Source organism: Coregonus clupeaformis, unplaced genomic scaffold (genome assembly GCF_020615455.1).
Source record: "Coregonus clupeaformis isolate EN_2021a unplaced genomic scaffold, ASM2061545v1 scaf0139, whole genome shotgun sequence".
Classification (NCBI taxonomy): Eukaryota; Metazoa; Chordata; class Actinopteri; order Salmoniformes; family Salmonidae; genus Coregonus; species Coregonus clupeaformis.
In genome coordinates this window covers 196,713-216,561 of record NW_025533594.1, presented here as the reverse complement: position 1 = coordinate 216,561, position 19,849 = coordinate 196,713, and the positions used below count along the sequence as shown (strand labels likewise).

The window sequence follows — 19,849 nt, the reverse complement described above, 5'->3', positions numbered from 1 at the left end:
CTCGACGGGTCTGACCTAGAGTATGTGGACAACTACAAATACCTAGGTGTCTGGTTAGACTGTAAACTCAACTTCCAGACTCACATAAAGAATCTCCAATCCAAAGTTAAATCTAGAATCGGCTTCCTATTTCGCAACAAAGCCTCCTTCACTCATGCTGCCAAACATGCCCTCGTAAAACTGACTATCCTACCGATCCTTGACTTCGGCGATGTCATTTACAAAATAGCCTCCAACACTCTACTCAGCAAATTGGATGTAGTCTATCACAGTGCCATCCGTTTTGTCTCCAAAGCCCCATACACTACCCACCACTGTGACCTATACGCTCTTGTTGGCTGGTCCTCACTACATGTTCGTCGTCAAACCCACTGGCTCCAGGCCATCTATAAATCACTGCTAGGCAAATCCCCGCCTTATCTTAGCTCATTGGTCACCATAGCAGCACCCACCCGTAGTCTGCGCTCCAGCAGGTATATCTCACTGGTCATTCCCAAAGCCAACACCTCCTTTGGCCGCCATTCCTTCCAGTTCTCTGCTGCCAATGACTGGAACGAATTGCAAAAATCTCTGAAGCTGGAGACTCTTATCTCCCTCAATAACTTTAAGCATCAGTTGTCAGAGCACCTTACCGATTACTGCACCTGTACACAGCCCATCTGAAATTAGCCCACCCAACTACCTCATCCCTATATTGTTATTTATTTTGCTCTTTTGCACCCCAGTATCTCTATTTGCACATAATCTCTTGCACATCTAGCATTCCAGTGTTAATACTATTGTAATTATTCTGCACTATAGCCTATTTATTGCCTTACCTCCATAACTTGCTACATTTGCACACACTGTATATATATTTTCTGTTGTATTTCTGACTTTATGTTTTTTACCCCATATGTAACTCTGTGTTGTTTTTTTATTGCACTACTATGCTTTATCTTGGCCAGGTCGCAGTTGTAAATGAGAACCTGTTCTCAACTGGCTTACCTGGTTAAATAAAGGTGAAATAAAAATAAATAAAAAATCATTCCAAAGTCATTTACAAACGAAGAATGTGTTTAGTGAGTCCCCCATATAAGAGGCAGTAAGGATGACCAGGAATGTTCTCTTGATAAGTGTGTGAATTAGACTCTTTTCCTGTCCTGCTAAGCATTCAAAATGTAACAAGTAATTTTTGGTGTCATATATGGAGGTAAATGTATGAAGTAATAAGTATATAATTTTCTTTAGGAATGTAGTGAAGTAAAAGTAAAAGTAGTCAAAAATATAAATAGTAAAGTAAAGTACAGATACCCCAAAAAACTACTTAAGTTGTACTTTCAAGTATTTTTACTTAAGTACTTTACACCACTGTACAGGATGCAATGTAGGAAACATTGTAATATTACAACGCTGGGTCTCACAGGGTCAAAATGTCTTTAGGCCCCCTTCTCCAGGCTGATAGGGAAGACAAGGTCAACTTTCACTCTCTTATTCTCTATCAGTCAGGGTTGGGGTCAATTCCATTTCCATTCCAGTCAATTCAGGAAGTACACTGAAATCCAATTCCAATTATCTTCAATGCTTTCCAATTAGGAAAATGTGGAATTGGAATTTGGTTGACTTTCTGAATGGACTGGAATTGAAAAGGAAGTGACCCCAACCATGCTATCAGTTCTTCAAAACCTCAAGAAAGACTCAAAACACCATGATTGTGTAATGAAATCATGAAACGTAGTGCACCTAACCTGAGATCTGGTGTTTGGAGGGTGTTTGAATGTAAACCCCAATGTAAGTGTTATGATAAACAGAAAGTGTTTTAAAACAGAATATAAGTACTCTGAAACACCCATAGTGGTTCTTGAATCTGAGTATTGGTGTTTTCAATGGAGAGTTGTGCAAAAAAAATGTTTGGGGTTTCAGTGCATGTAAAAGGCGGTAACAAAACACACAAATAAATAGCAGACTGTGTCTCTCAAATGGTTTAGAAATGCAAATGGTTTATAGCATAAATATTGATTGATGATAAGGTGATATGGAGAATTTTTTCAATGCTTTATTTAGACAGATTAGAAAGAGGAGGAGACAGAGAAGGAGTGTAAGTGGGACAGAAGAAAGCGGAAATTGAACCCCTGTCTTCTGGGGCAGTAAGATGGTACTTTTCATTGGATTGTTACACTCAACCACACAGCCACACTGTAAAAAAATATTCTGTAGTGAATTTGACAAAACAATATACGTACTTTAATAGCCGGGTGAAGTAGGGGATCGCCTGAAAAAATCACAAAAGTTGTGCGCTGGGCCTTTAATAGTGCAGACAGATAATGTGTCTGCAGTACAGGCAAAAATATATTTTCAGCACCCCCTTGAAAATAATACAAAATAAAAATGCAGCACCCCCTACTACTTCCTGTGGCTATGTTCATTTTTTACTTCATAAAAATGAATGCAAGTCGTTTTAATGATTTGTTCATTTCATAATGAAAACAAAAAAAACTGAGAGGAATTTTCAGTGACCCTTTATTTTCTAGGACCATGAAATATCTATGAAGTTAACAGTAATGGTTTGTGCTTAAATAGTTCATCTCCATTCATCATGCTTCTGAGGCAGCAATGGGAGCTGTGACTGTAACTGTCAATTAATTTCACATTAGAATATAGCTTATGCCACCTGACAGGGAGAAATAAACTTTTAACTTTCACCTTTACTCAGGGAAATATAGAATTCTTTGCTGTCACGTGTGCGATAACCAGATCTATCGTTATGTTCATGCTGTAAGTAGTGACGACTAAAATATGTTTCCAAGGATCCTTTCCTGTAAATTGTGAAAGGAGATATGAGTTAATGTCTAGTGTTCTCTGGCTTGTCTGAAGAGCTTGGCTGCCCTGAAGTGTTCCAGTTAAAATGTCTTTAGGTCCTTCTCCAGGTTGATAGGGAAGACAAGGCCAACTTTCACTCTCATATTCTATATCAGTTCTCAATGTTAAGATGGTGTTCCAAATGTTTGGTATGCTCGGTGTATATAGAGGAAGCTTTCAGCATGAAATAATAAAGTCAAACAACTTGTAGAACGTACAGCACTGTTAGCTACGGACTCTCATTGAGTACTGCATGCATTTACTATAGCTGCCACTCCAGCTCCCAATGCTGCCCCAACTGCCATACCAATTGGGCCTACAATTACTCCCGCAAATGCTCCGTATATGGCACCGTTCTTTAATCTTTCAGCTTTGTCTCTCGCTTCTCTTTCCTGTTTTCTCCTCAGCTTCTCTTCTTCTTCCCTTAAACGCTCTCCTTCAAACTTCTTCTTCAGTTCTTCCATCTCTCTGAGTCTCTTCTCTCTGTTCTCTTTCAGGATCCTCTCTTTCTCCTCTTCAATTGCTCTCTCAACCTCCTGGAACATCTCAGTGGTGTAATTGCTTCCTCCATTCACCTTCACCATCTTGTTTATCTTCTCAAGCAGCTCAGTGACCTGGGAGGGATTCTGATCTTTGTTTTTTAAGACATGATATCCCCCATTACATTTGGCAATTAAACTTTCCAGTTTGGGATTTCCATGCAGGAAGTCTTCAATTGTTACATCAACAAGATCGTCTCCATGTGTGAAGAGAACCATGGAGTATTTTGATGCTTCAACACCAAATATGTCCTGAATAATCTCCACAGTTTCCTGCTCCTCTTTAGTGAATCTTCCCAGCTCAATCACAACCAGGAACACATGGGGACCAGGAGCTGAGAAAGAGATGCACTGTGTGATATTGTTCAGTGCCTCCTCCTGTGTTAACTCAGTGTCAAACAAGCCTGGTGTGTCGATAACAGCTACACTTTGACCCCCCACCTTTCCTCTTTTCTTATCACATGTTGATGTCACATAATTAGATGACATTACTGACTCAAAAGCCTTTCTCCCCAGGATGGTGTTTCCTGCTGCACTCTTCCCAACTCCAGTCTTCCCCACCAGAACAATCCGGACCTCCTCATTGTGTTCTGTTGGATAAGAAGGAAATGTTGTTACTGTAGAAAGAAGTCTGATGCTGATGTTCTTTCTGTTTAGTCATCTTACAGAACAGCTACTGAACATGTTCAGTCTTTAGCTTCTTAGACATTGATGGTCTATAGAATATTAACTTTAAGCAAATTAACAATTACATAAATGAAATAAAATAAATATATAAGTTAAGCTACATGTAATCCTACATTCATGGCCTACATACAGTGAAGTGAAGACTAAGTACTCACCAGTCATATTTTGGAAGTGTGATGTTGAGCTGAAGAGAGAAGTGTGATGTTGAGCTGAAGAGAGAAGTGTGATGTTGAGCTGAAGAGAGAAGTGTGATGTTGAGCTGAAGAGAGAAGTGTGATGTTGAGCTGAAGAAAGAAGTGTGATGTTGAGCTGAAGAGAGAAGTGTGATCTTACAGAACAGCTACTAAAACTACATTTACTGACTCACATTGCTTCTTAAACTTACATTGTTGGTATATAAAATACAAACTTTAAACAAATTAACAATCAAATTATCTACAGTTAACAGCCAAAAATAAAGGACACAATTGACGGAGCTGTCATTGTCCATTCCTTGCCTACCCACCAAGTTTCCACATTTGGCGAATGTGGCAGCAGTGTCTTACTGCCTTTGGTAGAGCACCAGTTTAACAGCTGCTATAGAATCAATATTGTGTTGGACACATACAAAGATTGTCTAAAAGATTCAACAAGAGACAAGCGAGGAAAATGCGTCCGAAAGAAAGTTGGGGAGACAATCAATTTTCCATGTATCTTTTCGGACTTTCTCAGAAATCCTAATAACAGGAGCTTTTCAAAATCTCGACACAGAAGATGTGTGCCAATGAATCTGAAGATGGAAAAGAGATCTATGTTACAACTGAGCCTGTGTTCTCAAGGGCTCTCTGACATCAATGCTGGAATGTGACCATGAAGAGGCACACACACGTGTATGACCTCATCTTAAAGATGCCCTTCAAAACGTTGCACAGACCATTGTCATTCAAACAGTGGATGAGGACATCATTGTCCTCCTTGCTGGTCTGATCTTCTATCTTAACAAGGATTATCCAACCATAAAGCTGTGGGTTGCTTTTGGTATGAGAAAAAACTACCAGGAGATTTGCATCGACACCATCTACGAGAGGCTTGGAATGCACAAGAGTTTGGCTTTGTCAGGCTTCCACGCATTCACAGGTTGTGATACAACCTCACAGTGTCATGGGAAGTGGAAAAAGACTTGGAGTATATGGAAGTCATTTCCAGTGGGGCAATTCCACGGTCACAGAATTACGCTTTGACTTTGTTTCAAATATATGCCAAACAAAAACCATTGATTTCAAAGTTTAACAAACAATATATTGAAAACACTACATATAATGTACACCTGAGTAAGATCCTATGTATATATGCACAGTACCAGTCAAAAGTTTGGACACACCTACTCATTCAAGGGTTTTTCTTTATTTGTACTATTTTCTACATTGTAGAATAATAGTGAAGACATCAACACTATGAAATAACACATACAGTATGGAATCATGTATACAGAAGATAGTCATATTTGGTAAAAGACCAAGTCCATATTATGGCAAGAACAGCTCAAATAAGCAAAGAGAAACGACTGTCCATGATTACTTTAAGACATGAAGGTCAGTAAATACGGAAAATTCAAGAACTTTGAAAGTGCAGTTGCAAAAACCATCAAGCGCTATGATGAAATTGGCAATGTTCCAACATCTAGTGGAAAGCCTTCCCAGAAGGGTGGCGTCTGTTATAGCAGCAAAGGGGGGACCAACTCCATATTAATGATTTTAGGATTAGGCCTGATTCACAGTCGGCGTTTCAATTCATCCCAAAGGTGTTTGATTGGGTTGAAGTCAGTGCTCTGTGCAGGCCAGTCAAGTTCTTCCACACTGATCTCGACAAATCATTTCTGTATGGACCTCGGTTTGTCATGCTGAAACAGGAAAGGGCCTTCCCCAAACAGCTGCCACAAAGTTGGAAGCACAGAATCGTCTAAAATGTTATTGTACGTTTTAGCGAAGATATCCCTTCACTGGAACTAAAGGGCCTAGCCCGAACCATGAAAAACAGCCCCAGACCATTATTCCTCATGCACCCAACTTTACAGTTGGCACTATGCATTGGGGCAGGTAGTGTTCTCCTGGCATCCGCCAAACCCAGATTAATATTTCGTGATTCGTCACTCCAGAGAATGCGTTTCCATTGCTCCAGAGTCCAATGGCGGCGAGCTTTACACCACTCCAGCTGATGCTTTGGATTGCGCACTGTGATTTTAGGCTCGTGTGCGGCTGCTTGGCCATGGAAACCCAATTTCATGAAGCTCCCGACAAATAGTTATTGTGCTGATGTTGCTTCCAGAGGCAGTTTGGAACTCGGTGGTGAGTGTTGCAACCGAGGACAGTCCCGTTCTGTGAGCTTGTGTAGCATACCACTTCGTGGCTGAGCCGTTCTTGCTCCTAGATGTTTACACTTCACAATAACAGCACTCACAGTTGACCGGGGCAGCTCTAGCAGGGCAGAAATTTGACAAACTGACTTGTTGGAAAGGTGTTATCATATGACGATGTCACATTGAAAGTCACTGAGATCTTCAGTAAAGCCATTTTACTGCCAGTGTTTGTCTATGGAGATTACATGGCTGTGTGCTCAATTTTATACACCTGTCAGCAACAAGTGTGGCTGAAATAGCCGAATCCACTAATTTTAAGGGGTGTCCACATACTTTTGTATATAAAGTGTATCTGGGACCAAGGAACGAACTAAGAAGACAATATTCAGAATAGACTTTCTGACAACACACTGATCACACCTCCACATTTTGTTTATGCCTAAAACCAAGTTGATCCTGTGGACGGACTGATGTTCCTCTGCCCATCCTGTGCTGAAATAGGCCTATATTGCTTCATGTCGTGATCAAGTTGTGAATACCTTTTAGGCCAATTGCAGATGAGGGGCATATGTTTGTGGTTCCTTGAAAATGCATGGCAGTCTACAGACAGGTAAAACCTACTACAACAGACACTGTAAGTTTGAACTGTGATTTATTGGTGATGCTTATTGCTATGCACAATAATGCAAAATAGCGTTCCCTGCTGGTGGAACACTTGAACTACACAACCTACACAGCACAGCAGACATGAACAGCAACCGCTCTGGAACAAACTGATTCTCTGAGTCTCCGTCCCAATCAACATTTAATGTAGTGTAGAGTCGCCTGCTGGTGAAAGTTGACACTTGTCTGTTTGTGCATAATAATGTACTTTTAGTAACAATAAGGCTTTGGTCCAAAACATATATTATTAGAAAATGTATGTGAAAATATGAAGACTGATAAATAGAGCAAAGTACATACAGTTTGACTGACATGTTCAACTATGGCTAGAGGTTTCATTCCAAAAGTTTATATGATTTCTGTTTTGATGTAACAAATACGTGAGGTGGGCCGATATGCAGATGCACAAATGTAATTAGTCTTTGCTTCATTACAATTGGACAAATACTAAGTCACATTAACAGGGGATCGCATAAATAATTCCACATCTCCCGTTTTCTTGTTGTTCTTTATCCGAGCGCGTCGGTACAACTAATCAGTGTCGACAAACCACCAGTATCATAACACTGCATATTACTAAAGCGGGCATTGTCATTGGCTACACTGAGTCACATTAAGAGCAATCCCATGCAGCCTAGTTTACATGTTCAAACACTGAAATGTGAGATGTAATGTACATCTCGATTAGGCTGAATAATAAATCCTCATTATTTTGTTTCATGATTTTCAATTTGACTGTCATAATTCCGGCACTGTAAAGTATTTAAGTAAAAATACATTAAAGTACTACTTACGTAGTTTTTTTTGGGTATCTGTACTTTACTTTACTATTTATTTTGACAACTTTTACTTCACTACATTCCTAAAGAAAATAGTGTACTTTTTACTCCATACATTTTCCCTGACATCCAAAATACTTGTTACATTTAGCCAGGAAAATTGTCCAATTCACACACTTATCAAGAGAACATCCCTGGTCATCCCTACTGCCTCTGATCTGGCGGACTCACTAAACACAAATGCTTCATTTGTAAATTATGTCTGAGTGTTGGAGTGTGCCCCTGGCTATCCGTCAATACAAAAAAACAAGGAAATTGTGCCCTCTGGTTTGCTTAATATAAGGAATTTGAAATGATTTATACTTTTGATACTTAAGTACATTTTAGCAATTCCATTTACTTTTGATACTTAAGCATATTTAAAACCAAATAGTTTTAGACTTTTAGCATTTTACTGGGTGACTTTCACTTTTACTTGAGTATGACAATTGAGTACTTTTTCCACCACTGCAGAATTCTTATATAGCCGACACTTTATCCTTCTGAACTTCTAACACGTGGGTGTGGCTTCCTGACAATGATCACAAGAGCAGCTGCTCACCATTTGATAGCTCCAACAGTTACACCTCTGACACCGCCAAAACATAATCGATGCAGGTGTAGTGTTGGCTATCGCAGGTTAAGGCTTGATCTGATTGAATCTAGGCCTAGGCTTGTTTTATACCAATGTTTGTAAACAACGTAAATCTGAACAAACACTGTATAGACTCAAAACATGGTTACTGTTCCCCTCCGGTGCTCTGACTCGCTGGTCTACCAAGCCACCGGTCTGAGTGCACCACCTCGGCAACACCGGAATGGAAACCCAACGCACCCTAATCACCTCCAGCTCACCTGCACCTCATCATCTCATCACCACCCCTATTTAGTCCTGGACTGTTCTGGATGATGTTGTGTGCGATTGTTTAGCTTCGTGTCATGTACTCTATCTTTGTTATTTCTCTTTGTAAATGTTAAGTAAACCTTGACCTTCTTAATTCCTGTGTCTGTGTCCTGCCAGTTCGTATACTCAGTCCTCGTCACAGTTACAACTAAACATTTGAAATCAGTCCATCCATAGCTCTGTCTATGAATGAAAGGGGATACGTTTCTCCAGCCCCATCCCTTAGTTTTTAGGGAAACGGGTAGGGAGGATGCTTTGTTATTCTTTCAATTAAGGATGCTACTTTTATAGTGCAGGCATTAAAATTAAGTGCAGAATGTGTATTAAGTATTTAAGTCCATATTAGTACTGTTTTAGGAATGTGCATAATGCTTACAGTATAATGCCTGCATTATAATGCCTGTATCATAATGTTTACATCATAATTCCTACATCATAACTCCTATATCATAATAACAGTATCATAACGCCTACATCATAACCCCTATATCATAATGTCTACATCATAACGACTACATCATAACGCCTACATCATAATGCCTACACCATAATGCCTACATCATAATGCCTACATCATAATGCCTACATCATAACGCCTAAACCATAAAGCCTACATCATAACGCCTACATCATAATGCCTACATCATAATGCCTACATCATAACGACTACATCATAATGTCTACATCATAATGTCTATATCATAATGCCTACATCATAATGCCTACATCATAACGACTACATCATAACGCCTACATCATAATGCCTACATCTTAACGCCTACATCATAATGCCTACATCATAATGCCTACATCATAACGCCTAAACCATAAAGCCTACATCATAACGCCTACACCATAATGCCTACATCATAATGCCTATATCATAATGCCTACATCATAACGCCTACATCATAACGCCTACATCATAATGCCTACATCATAAAGCCTACACCATAATGCCTACATCATAATGCCTACATCATAATGCCTACATCATAATGCCTACATCATAATGCCTACATCATAAAGCCTACACCATAATGCCTACATCATAACGCCTAAACAATAATGCCTACACCATAATGCCTACACCATAACGCCTACATCATAACGCCTACACCATAATGCCTACATCATAATGCCTATATCATAACGCCTACATCATAACGCCTACATCATAAAGCCTACATCATAATGCCTACACCATAACGCCTACATCATAACGCCTACATCATAATGCCTACATCATAATGCCTACATCATAATGCCTACATCATAATGCCTACATCATAATGCCTACACCATAATGCCTACACCATAATGCCTACATCATAATGCCTACATCATAACGCCTAAACAATAATGCCTACACCATAATGCCTACATCATAACGCCTACATCATAACGCCTACATCATAATGCCTACACCATAATGCCTACATCATAATGCCTACATCATAATGACTACATCATAATGCCTACATCATAATGCCTACATCATAATGCCTACATCATAATGCCTACATCAAAACGACTACATCATAATGACTACATCATAATGCCTACATCATAATGCCTTTATTTACAAATGACACAAATCCATTAATTACTCTCGTTACAATAAACGTATTAAAGAAGGCTTTGTATAAAATAAATTACATATGCAGTCTTTCCAAAGGTTTCAGAGATATTAAACTTTGTCATACTTTATAGACGTCCTTACCTTTGCCTGCCTGCTGAGTTGGGTATCAAATCCTGTGTTTACAAGTGGAGATACAGCCGCCGTTTTATAGCAATATGGGGCGTATGCCTAGCTGGACTGCAAGACGTGATTGGTCACCCTTAATGCCCTGACTACATTGCTGACGCATGCTGACTAACGTCAGCTCTTAGAATGCATGGATAGGTTTTTAATATATCAGCTAACCACATCATGTGGTCCTCTGTAGCTCAGCTGGTAGAGCACGGCGCTTGTAACGCCAAGGAAGTGGGTTCGATCCCCGGGACCACCCATACACAAAAATGTATGCACGCATGACTGTAAGTCGCTTTGGATAAAAGCGTCTGCTAAATGGCATATTATTATTAATATTATTATGTGATACTGCCATCTGGATGATGTGGCACGCAACCATTGGTTGATGCAATGCAATGCCTTCGCATCTTTTCGAACAGGAACTCGACCATGCTCTCCTCTGCATGATAAAACGTAGGTCATTGAGTTCCTTTCTGTTCAGTCAGGGGATTTCTTGTAAATCATGCTTTCAGCTTCAGCCTTGGAATGATTTTCTCCTATATTTGGTGTTGCTACAGGCCTATCTGGCTTAAACGATGCTTCTTTACACTGTCAGAAAGTGTATTTTCTTAGTCCAAGTAAAGTGACACAGAATGGTCATAAAGCTTCATGAAAGTAAATTTGGAGATAACCCCCATTTGTTATATAAAAACATGCAACAATAACGTGGTTGTCATGAACCCTGCATCCTGAGTCGGTTTCTACCTGTGTTAGTTTTCTGCTCGGAATCTCCAGTTTCCTGAGGGTTCATGAACGCTCCCGGCCTGGTTGCCGGGCGACGTTGCTAGGCGGGAGATCTCCCGATTAACCACACCTGCATCTCATCAGCGGTCTGCACACCTGGTCCTGATCATCACCCTACTTAAGCCCTGACCTGACATCCATTCCCTGCCGGATCGTTAGCCATGAACAGTATGTTTGTCAGTGTATCAGTCTTGGAGCTTCTAGATTTAGTTTTGTTGTTTTGCACCTTGTTGGCTTGCTGTGTACTTACCTCCGTTTTTGTTCTATCTGCAGTCACTCACCCGGAACCTTCACCCAACCCCTGCCTGGTGGTCGGCGGCTGCCGAGTCATTATTGAATCTGCAACTGCACCCCCACCAACTCATCTCCGCCGCCCGCTCTGTTCCCTGGATTATTCGGCATCGTTTGTGAATCTGTTTAATAAATACACACCTTCGTTTCAACTCACCTTGTCCTGGTCTGCTTCTGGGTTCTGGTTTTGTAAACCGTGACAGAACGATCCGGCCAGAAATGAACCCAGCGGACCTGGACTCTTTTCGCCATGCCATTACCCATCAGGAGAAGGTGTTGGGACAACATAGCACGGCGCTACAGGAGATAGCTTTGTCCGTTCGGAACTTTTCTACCAGTCTGACGAAGATCCAGGCTCAGCTCAGTTTGCCGGTGGAGAATCCACGACCGGTTTCACCCATCTCGCCTGCCGCTTCTGGAGCGGAGCCCTTCCGTGAGCCCAAGGTTCCGACGCCTGATAAATATGAGGGGGAGTTGGGAAGATGCCGTTCTTTCCTTATGCAGTGTGGATTAGTGTTCGATCTACAGCCCCACTCTTATGCCACAGACAAGGCTAGGATAGCCTTTGTTATTGAGTTGCTGCGTGGTCGAGCGCTGGAGTGGGCTTCAGCCGTTTGGGAACGACAGGACACCTGCATGGCTTCATACCAGGAGTTCACGGCCGAGATGAGGAAGCTATTTGACCATTCCGTCCGAGGTATGGACGCAGCGAGGCGCCTGTTTTCGCTTCGCCAGGGAACTCGCAGCGTTGCCGACTTCGTGATCGAGTTCAGGACATTGGCTGTGGAGAGTGGATGGAATGAGGAGTCTCTGCAAGCAGCCTTTTACCAGGGGCTGTCGGAGCAGCTCAAGGATGAGTTGATCTCCTATCCGGAGACTAGTGACCTGGACAGCTTGGTAGCCTTGTCTATTCGGGTGGATAACCGAGTTCGAGAGCGAAGGAGGGAGAAGCAATGGGGCCCGTCCAATCAATCAGCTTCTCAGTTCCCAGTCGGGTCGGGGGGTGGACCAGAATACGTCGATCATTGTCCACCACACAGGATTAGTGGAGAGGTCCTGCCTCTCGATTCTGAACCCATGCAAGTGGGGCGGCACGGGTTAACCAAGGAGGAGCGCCAACGTAGACGTAAGACCAACTGCTGTCTCTACTGTGGTAGTTCAGGACATTACATCTCCACTTGTTCCCGGCGGTCGTCAAACTGCTCGGCTCGCTAAAGTTGGGAGGACTTTTAGCGAGCCAGTTTCAACCTCTCAATACCTCTGTCAGACCCCGTTTCCCGGCCACCCTCATGAACAGGAATCAGAGCTTAGCGATTAACGCTTTTGTCGATTCAGGTGCCGATGGAAGCTTTATTGATGCCGAAGTGGTGGAACAGCTGGGGCTTTCCATTAGGAGCGATTACCGGAGGCCATTGAAGCTACCACTCTGAACGGCAGTAGTCTGGCACGTATCACGATGAGGACTGAACCGGTTAAGATGCTGTTGTCAGGGAATCATTCTGAGGTGATCTCATTCTTCATTCTGCCCTCTTCCCATGTTCCTCTGGTCCTTGGATACCCCTGGCTGAAAGAACACAATCCCACGTTCGATTGGGTGACTGGCAAGGTAACTAATTGGAGCCTTGATTGTCATGCTAACTGTCTCAAGACTGCCTGTTCCCATTCGGTTCCCAGTCAGGTGATTGAGGCTAAACCCCCAGATTTGTCCCTGGTTCCCGAGACTTATCACGATTTGGGGGAAGTGTTCAGTAAACAGAGGGCTTTGTCACTACCTCCCCACCGACCATATGATTGTGCCATCAACCTGCTCCCTGGAGCTGTCTATCCCAAGGGACGGTTATACAGTATCTCCCGACCTGAACGTGAGGCTTTGGAGACCTACATCAAGGAGTCCCTAGCTGCTGGTCTCATTCGTCCCTCGTCATCACCCCTGGGGGCAGGATTCTTCTTTGTGGGTAAGAAGGATGGCTCTCTTCGACCGTGTATTGATTATCGGGGGCTGAATGATATCACGGTCAAGAACAAGTATCCCCTGCCCTTGATGAGCTCTGCCTTCGACTCCTTACAGGGGGCTACTGTCTTCACCAAGCTAGACCTACGCAATGCGTATCACCTGGTCCGGATCAGAGAGGGGGACGAGTGGTTGACGGGTTTCAATACACCGATGGGTCACTTCGAGTATCAGGTGATGCCGTTTGGACTGACCAATGCTCCAGCTGTATTCCAGAGTATGGTGAATGACGTCCTGAGAGATATGATCGGTCTCTTTGTGTTTGTTTACCTGGATGACATTCTGATCTTCTCGAAGGAACCTTCCAACCACGTCCAGCATGTCAGGCAGGTTCTGCAGCGGTTGTTGGAGAATCGCCTGTTCGTGAAGGCCGAGAAGTGCGAATTTCACGCCCACACTACATCTTTCCTCGGGTACATCATCTCCAGGGGAGAGATTAGGATGGACCAGGAGAAGGTTAGGGCGGTTCTGGAATGGGCCCAGCCCGGTACGAGATTGCAGCTCCAGAGGTTTCTGGGGTTTGCGAATTTCTACCGCAGATTCATCCGGGATTACAGCTGTGTGGCCGCTCCGTTAACTGCTCTGACTTCCAGTACCAGGACCTTCAATTGGAATCCGGAGGCGGACCGAGCGTTCCTGGATTTAAAGAGGCGATTCACCAACGCACCGATTCTCTCTCAACCTGACACGGCCCGTCAGTTCGTCGTTGAGGTGGATGCATCTGATGTGGGGGTTGGCGCCATCCTGTCCCAGCGATGCTCCACTGACGGTAAACTCCATCCCTGCGCCTACTACTCTCGTCGTCTTTCGTCTGCGGAGAGGAACTACGATGTGGGTAACCGGGAGCTTCTCGCGGTGAAGCTTGCCTTGGAGGAGTGGCGCCACTGGTTGGAGGGGGCGGAGCAACCGTTTATTGTCTGGACTGACCACAAGAATCTTGCTTACGTGCAATCGGCTAGACGTCTCAACTCCCGTCAGGCCAGGTGGTCTTTGTTTTTCGGACGCTTTAATTTTTCCCTGACGTTCCGACCTGGATCAAAGAACGGCAAGGCGGACGCCTTGTCCCGGATGTTCTCCAAGACGGAGGAGAGTGGGGCCAAGACCGAGACGATTCTTCCCCGGAACTGTGTCGTGGGAGCAGTGATGTGGAAGATTGAGGAGGAGGTCATGGCGGCCCTTCGGACGCAGCCCGGACCCGGTAACGGTCCACCCGGTCGGTTGTTTGTGCCTGAGTCGGTTCGTTCAGCTGTCCTCCAATGGTCCCATGCCAGCAAGATGGCTTGTCACCCTGGCGTGGCTCGGACGATGGCGTTACTTCGTAGACGATTTTGGTGGCCTGCCATGGGAGAAGATACTTGGAGGTTTGTTGCTGCCTGTCCAGTGTGTGCGCAGAATAAGAGTGCCAATCGGGCCAGCTCTGGACTACTTCACCCCCTCCCTATTCCCCGGCGACCATGGTCGCATCTGACCCTGGACTTTGTCACTGGGTTGCCCTCTTCTGGGGGGAACACGGCCATTCTGACTATCATGGACAGATTCAGCAAGTTCGCCCACTTTGTGCCCATTTCCAAGCTTCCCTCTGCCTCTGAGACGTCCGAGATCCTGGTTAGGGAGGTTTTCAGGGTCCACGGGTTGCCCAGTGACATAGTTTCCGACCGTGGTCCTCAGTTTACCTCTGCTGTCTGGAAGTCCTTCTGTTTGGCCATTGGAGCCACAGTCAGTCTCACATCTGGGTCACAATTATTATTAAAGGGACACAATTATTTATGATTTATCAAAGTGCTTCTACATCTCCATTGCTTGCTGTTTGGGGTTTTAGGCTGGGTTTCTGTATAGCACTTTGTGACATCTGCTGATGTAAAAAGGGCTTCATAAATCAAATGTGATTGATTGATTGATTGATTGATGAAGTGGAGAGCATGGTCGAGTTCTTGTCAGAGTAGGCAGGAGTTGCATTGCATCAACTAATGGATGCGTTACTATGATGTGGTTAGCTGAAATATTAAATACCTATCGAGGCGTTTTAAGATCTGGTGTGAGTCAGCAATGTAGTCAGTACAGGAACTCAACCCAGGATTGCAGGTTTGACAAGAAATCACCTGACTGACTAGAAAGCAAAAACCTTCATGATAAGGGTGACCAACACGTCATGAAGTACAACGAGGCATACTCCCCATATTGCTATAAAACGTAATCTCCACATTTAGACATGACTCTAGATACCCAACTCAGAAGGCAGGCAACGGTAAGGACGTCAATAAAGTTACTATTACAAGACACAAGCCTGAACCACATTCTTGTTGCGTGTTTTGATATTACAAATGGGTGTTCTTTCCAAATAGACATTCAAAAAGGAAGTATGACGAAGTTGAATATCTGTATAACTTTTGGAAAATAGCTATGCACGCTCAAGTTTTCTGTTTTTTTGTCGTATTACTTGTCGGAGAGATGTATGTGTGCTGTCTCGGATAATGCTTGCAGATCACGTTTGATGTAGTCATTGTGGTGTAGGCATTATGATGTAGGCGGCATTATGATGTAGGCATTATGGTGTAGGCATTATGATATAGGCATTATGTTGTAGACGTTATGATGTAGGCATTATGGTGTAGGCATTATGATGTAGGCATTATGATGTAGGCGTTATGGTGTAGGCATTATGGTATAGGCGTTATGATATAGGCGTTATGATGTAGGCGTTATGATATAGGCGTTATGATGTAGGCATTATGGTGTAGGCATTATGATGTAGGCATTATGATGTAGGCATTATGATGTAGGCATTATGGTGTAAGCATTATGCACATTACTAAAACAGGACTAATATGGACATAAATGTTAAATGCACAGTCTGCACGTCTAATGATATCTGGCAATGAAGTCAAAAATTGAGGCCTGCACAATAAAAGCTATCTTACCCTTTTAAAACTAGAATCTTTAGAAACAATGACAAAGCATCTTTCCCACCTGTTTCGCTAAATAGCTATGTGGCTAGAGAAATGTAACCACTCTCAAATTCATAGACAGGGCTATGGATAGACTGATATCAAATGTATAGTTGTAACCATGTTTTGAGGCTATGCAGTATTGGTTTACCTTTACGTTGTTTACAAACATTGGAGTAAAACAAGCCCAGGACTAGATTCAATCAGATCAAGCTGTAACTGGTGATGGCCAACTCTTGCATAGCTGATGTTTAGGCGGTGTTGGAGGTGTAACTGTTGGAGCTGTCAAATGGTGAGCAGCTGGTCTTGTGATCATCGTCAGGAAGTCACACCCATCCCACACGTGTTAGAAGTTCAGAAGAATAAAGTGTCGGCCATATTGAAATAAAGACACTCAAATTGAAAATCATTAAAGGAAATAAGGAAGATTTATATCAGCCAAATCGAGATGTAGATAGGTTACGTCTCACATTCCAGTGTTTGAACATGTAATCAAGGCTGTATGGAATTTATCTTACTGCAAGTCTGTGGCAATGTCCGCTTTAGTATAATGCCGGTGTTATGATACTGGTGGTTTGTCAACACTGATTATTTGTACCGACGCGCCTGGAGAAAGAACAACAAAAGCGCTGTCATCAGAAAACGGGAGGCGTGGATATATTTCTGTGTTTCCCTGTTAAGGGATTTGTCCGATTGTAATGAAAAGCCGAGATTAATAAAATGTGTGCATCTGCATATCACCCACCTCACTTATTTGATAGATCAACACCAAAATCATATTAACGTTTGGAACGAAACCTCTAGCCATAGTTGAACATATCATTCAAACTGTCTATGTACTTTGCTTCATTTTACATATCTTTATAATGAATCTTTAAGACCAGTGGTTCCCAAACGTTTTTTTTTTTTGTGTGTTCTTTTTTAAGGAACTCAGTCTGGCTTTCAACTTACACTTGAAAGTTGTAATAGTAGAATGCACAAGGTCAAATTCCCCTCTTGTCATTGCATACCTTAGAGAGCTACAGTATTTCTAACTTGTCAGAAATGTCCAGAGTGACTAGCCCATGTCAGCTAATGTTTTTTAGCTCTGTTTTTTAGCCCATATATTTTGTTTTAATGTTTGAGACACTCAAATATCACATGAATACACATTAGACATTGCAAAATGTATAGAATTACAAGAAAAAAATATTTAAAACTGCTACTTTTTCTCTGCACCCAATTAGAAAATGTGTAGAATTGCAGGAAATACGTTTTTAAAATGCAAATTTGTTTTGACACCAACAAGAGGGGTGTGAACAGTTTCTATCATGAACAGTGCGTGTGCAGGGGGTGGTTTGGGGGCACGGGATGTTCCCCAATGATGGAAGGGGGGCCTGAGTGAAACATTTTGGGAACTGTTTTAGACCAAAGCCGTGTCGTTACTAAAAGTACATTACAATGCACAAACAGACAAGTGTCAATTTTCACCAGCTGGCAACTCTACACTACAATAAATGGTGATGAGTCGGGGACTCAGAGAATAAACTTGTTCCAGAGTGATTGTGAGCTGTTCAGCTCTGCTGTACTGTGTATCATTGTGCCTTGGAATAACAATCACCAATAAACCTGTAGTGTCTGTTATAGTTGTTTGTAACTGTCTGTAGACTGCCATGCATTTTCAAGAAATGACCAACATTTGACCCTCATCTGCAATTGGCCTAAAAGGTATTCACAAGTTGATCATGACATGAAGCAATATAGCCCTATTTCAGCACAGGGTGGACAGAGGAACATCAGTCCGTCCAGCAGATCAACTTGGTTTTAGGTCTAAACGAAATTTGGAAATGTGATTAGTGTGTTGTCAGAATCTCTATTCTGAATATTGTCTTAGTTCATACCTTGGTCCCAGATATGATACAATAAATTAATTCCTTTGTCCCAGATTGTTATCAGGATTACACACACACACCATCCGTTCAGGGCTGTTCATTTCTGCTTCAAACACTTAAAATGTACCAGCAGCCTGTTGGTACCCTACCGGTCTCTCTCAGCAACCACAGGGCTATATCCCTCCGGATGGCATTGGTGCTCTCCTTGTCTCCAGAGGAGGACATGTTGGCCCCCAGGAGAAGGTGTTCTGCAAACTGAACAGGGGTTACACAGATCCCTTAAAATGCATTCAAAGTAACTTTAAATTACTGCCCTAATAATTAACCATCCAAATACTCTGCAATGATGGTGTACTTTTAAACGTACTGAAAAATATATAAACGCAACATTCAACAATTTCAAAGATTTTACTGTATTACAGTTCATATAAGGAAATCAGTCAATTGAAAGGGGTGCAGCCATGGGCCCACCCACTTGGCAGCCAGGCCCACACACTGGGGAGCCAGGCCCAGCCAATCAGAATTAGTTTTTCACCACAAAAGAGCTTTATTACAGACAGAAATAATCCTCAGCACTCCCCCTCAGACGATCCCGCAGGTGAAGAAGTCAGATGTGGAGGTACTGGATCTGAAGGTCCTGGGCTGGCGTGGTTACATGTGGTCTGCATTTGTGAGGTCGGTTGGAATTACTGCCAAATTCTCCAAAACAACGTTGGATGCGGCATATGGTAAAGAAATTAACGTTCAATTCTCTGGCAACAGCTCTGGTGGACATTCCTGCAGTCGGCATGCCAATTGCATGCTCCCCTTAACTTGAGACATCTGTGGCATTGCGTTGTGTGACAAAACTGCACATTTTAGAGTGGCTTTTTATTGTCCGCAGCACAAGGTGCACCTGAGCAATGAAATGAAATGGAATCACATTTTATTTGACACATGCGCCGAATACAACAGGTGTAGACATTACAGTGAAATGCTTACTTACAAGCCCTTAACCAACAATGCAGTTTTTTAAAGAAGCTGTTTAATCCACTTCTTTATATGCCACACCTGCCAGGTGGATGGATTATCTTGGCAAAGGAGAAATGCTCACTAACAGGGATGTGAACAAATTTGTGCACAACATTTGAGAGAAATACGCTTTTTGTGCGTGTGGAACATTTCTGGAATCTTTTATTTCAGCTCATGAAATCATGGGACCAACACTTTACATGTTGCATTTATATTTTTGTACACTACTGTTCAAAAGTTTTAGAACACCTACTCATTCAAGGGTTTTTCTTTCTTTTTACTATTTTCTACATTTTAGAATAATATTGAAGACATCAAAACTATGAAATAACACATATGGAATCATGTAGTAACCAAAAAAGTGTTAAACAAATCAAAATATATTTTATATTTGAGA

General features: G+C 42.5%; 1 protein-coding gene across 1 annotated transcript; it reads right to left on the bottom strand.

Moving 5' to 3' along the window:
- Positions 1–2,931: 2,931 nt before the first annotated feature.
- Positions 2,932–18,666, bottom strand: LOC123483504 (GTPase IMAP family member 9-like). The gene is made up of 2 exons (XM_045213690.1): positions 18,591–18,666; positions 2,932–3,967 (listed from the first exon to the last, which is right to left on the bottom strand). The coding sequence occupies exons 1-2, from the start codon at positions 18,664–18,666 to the stop codon at positions 3,078–3,080; spliced, it is 966 nt and encodes a 321-aa protein (XP_045069625.1). The 3' UTR covers positions 2,932–3,077.
- Positions 18,667–19,849: the final 1,183 nt, after the last annotated feature.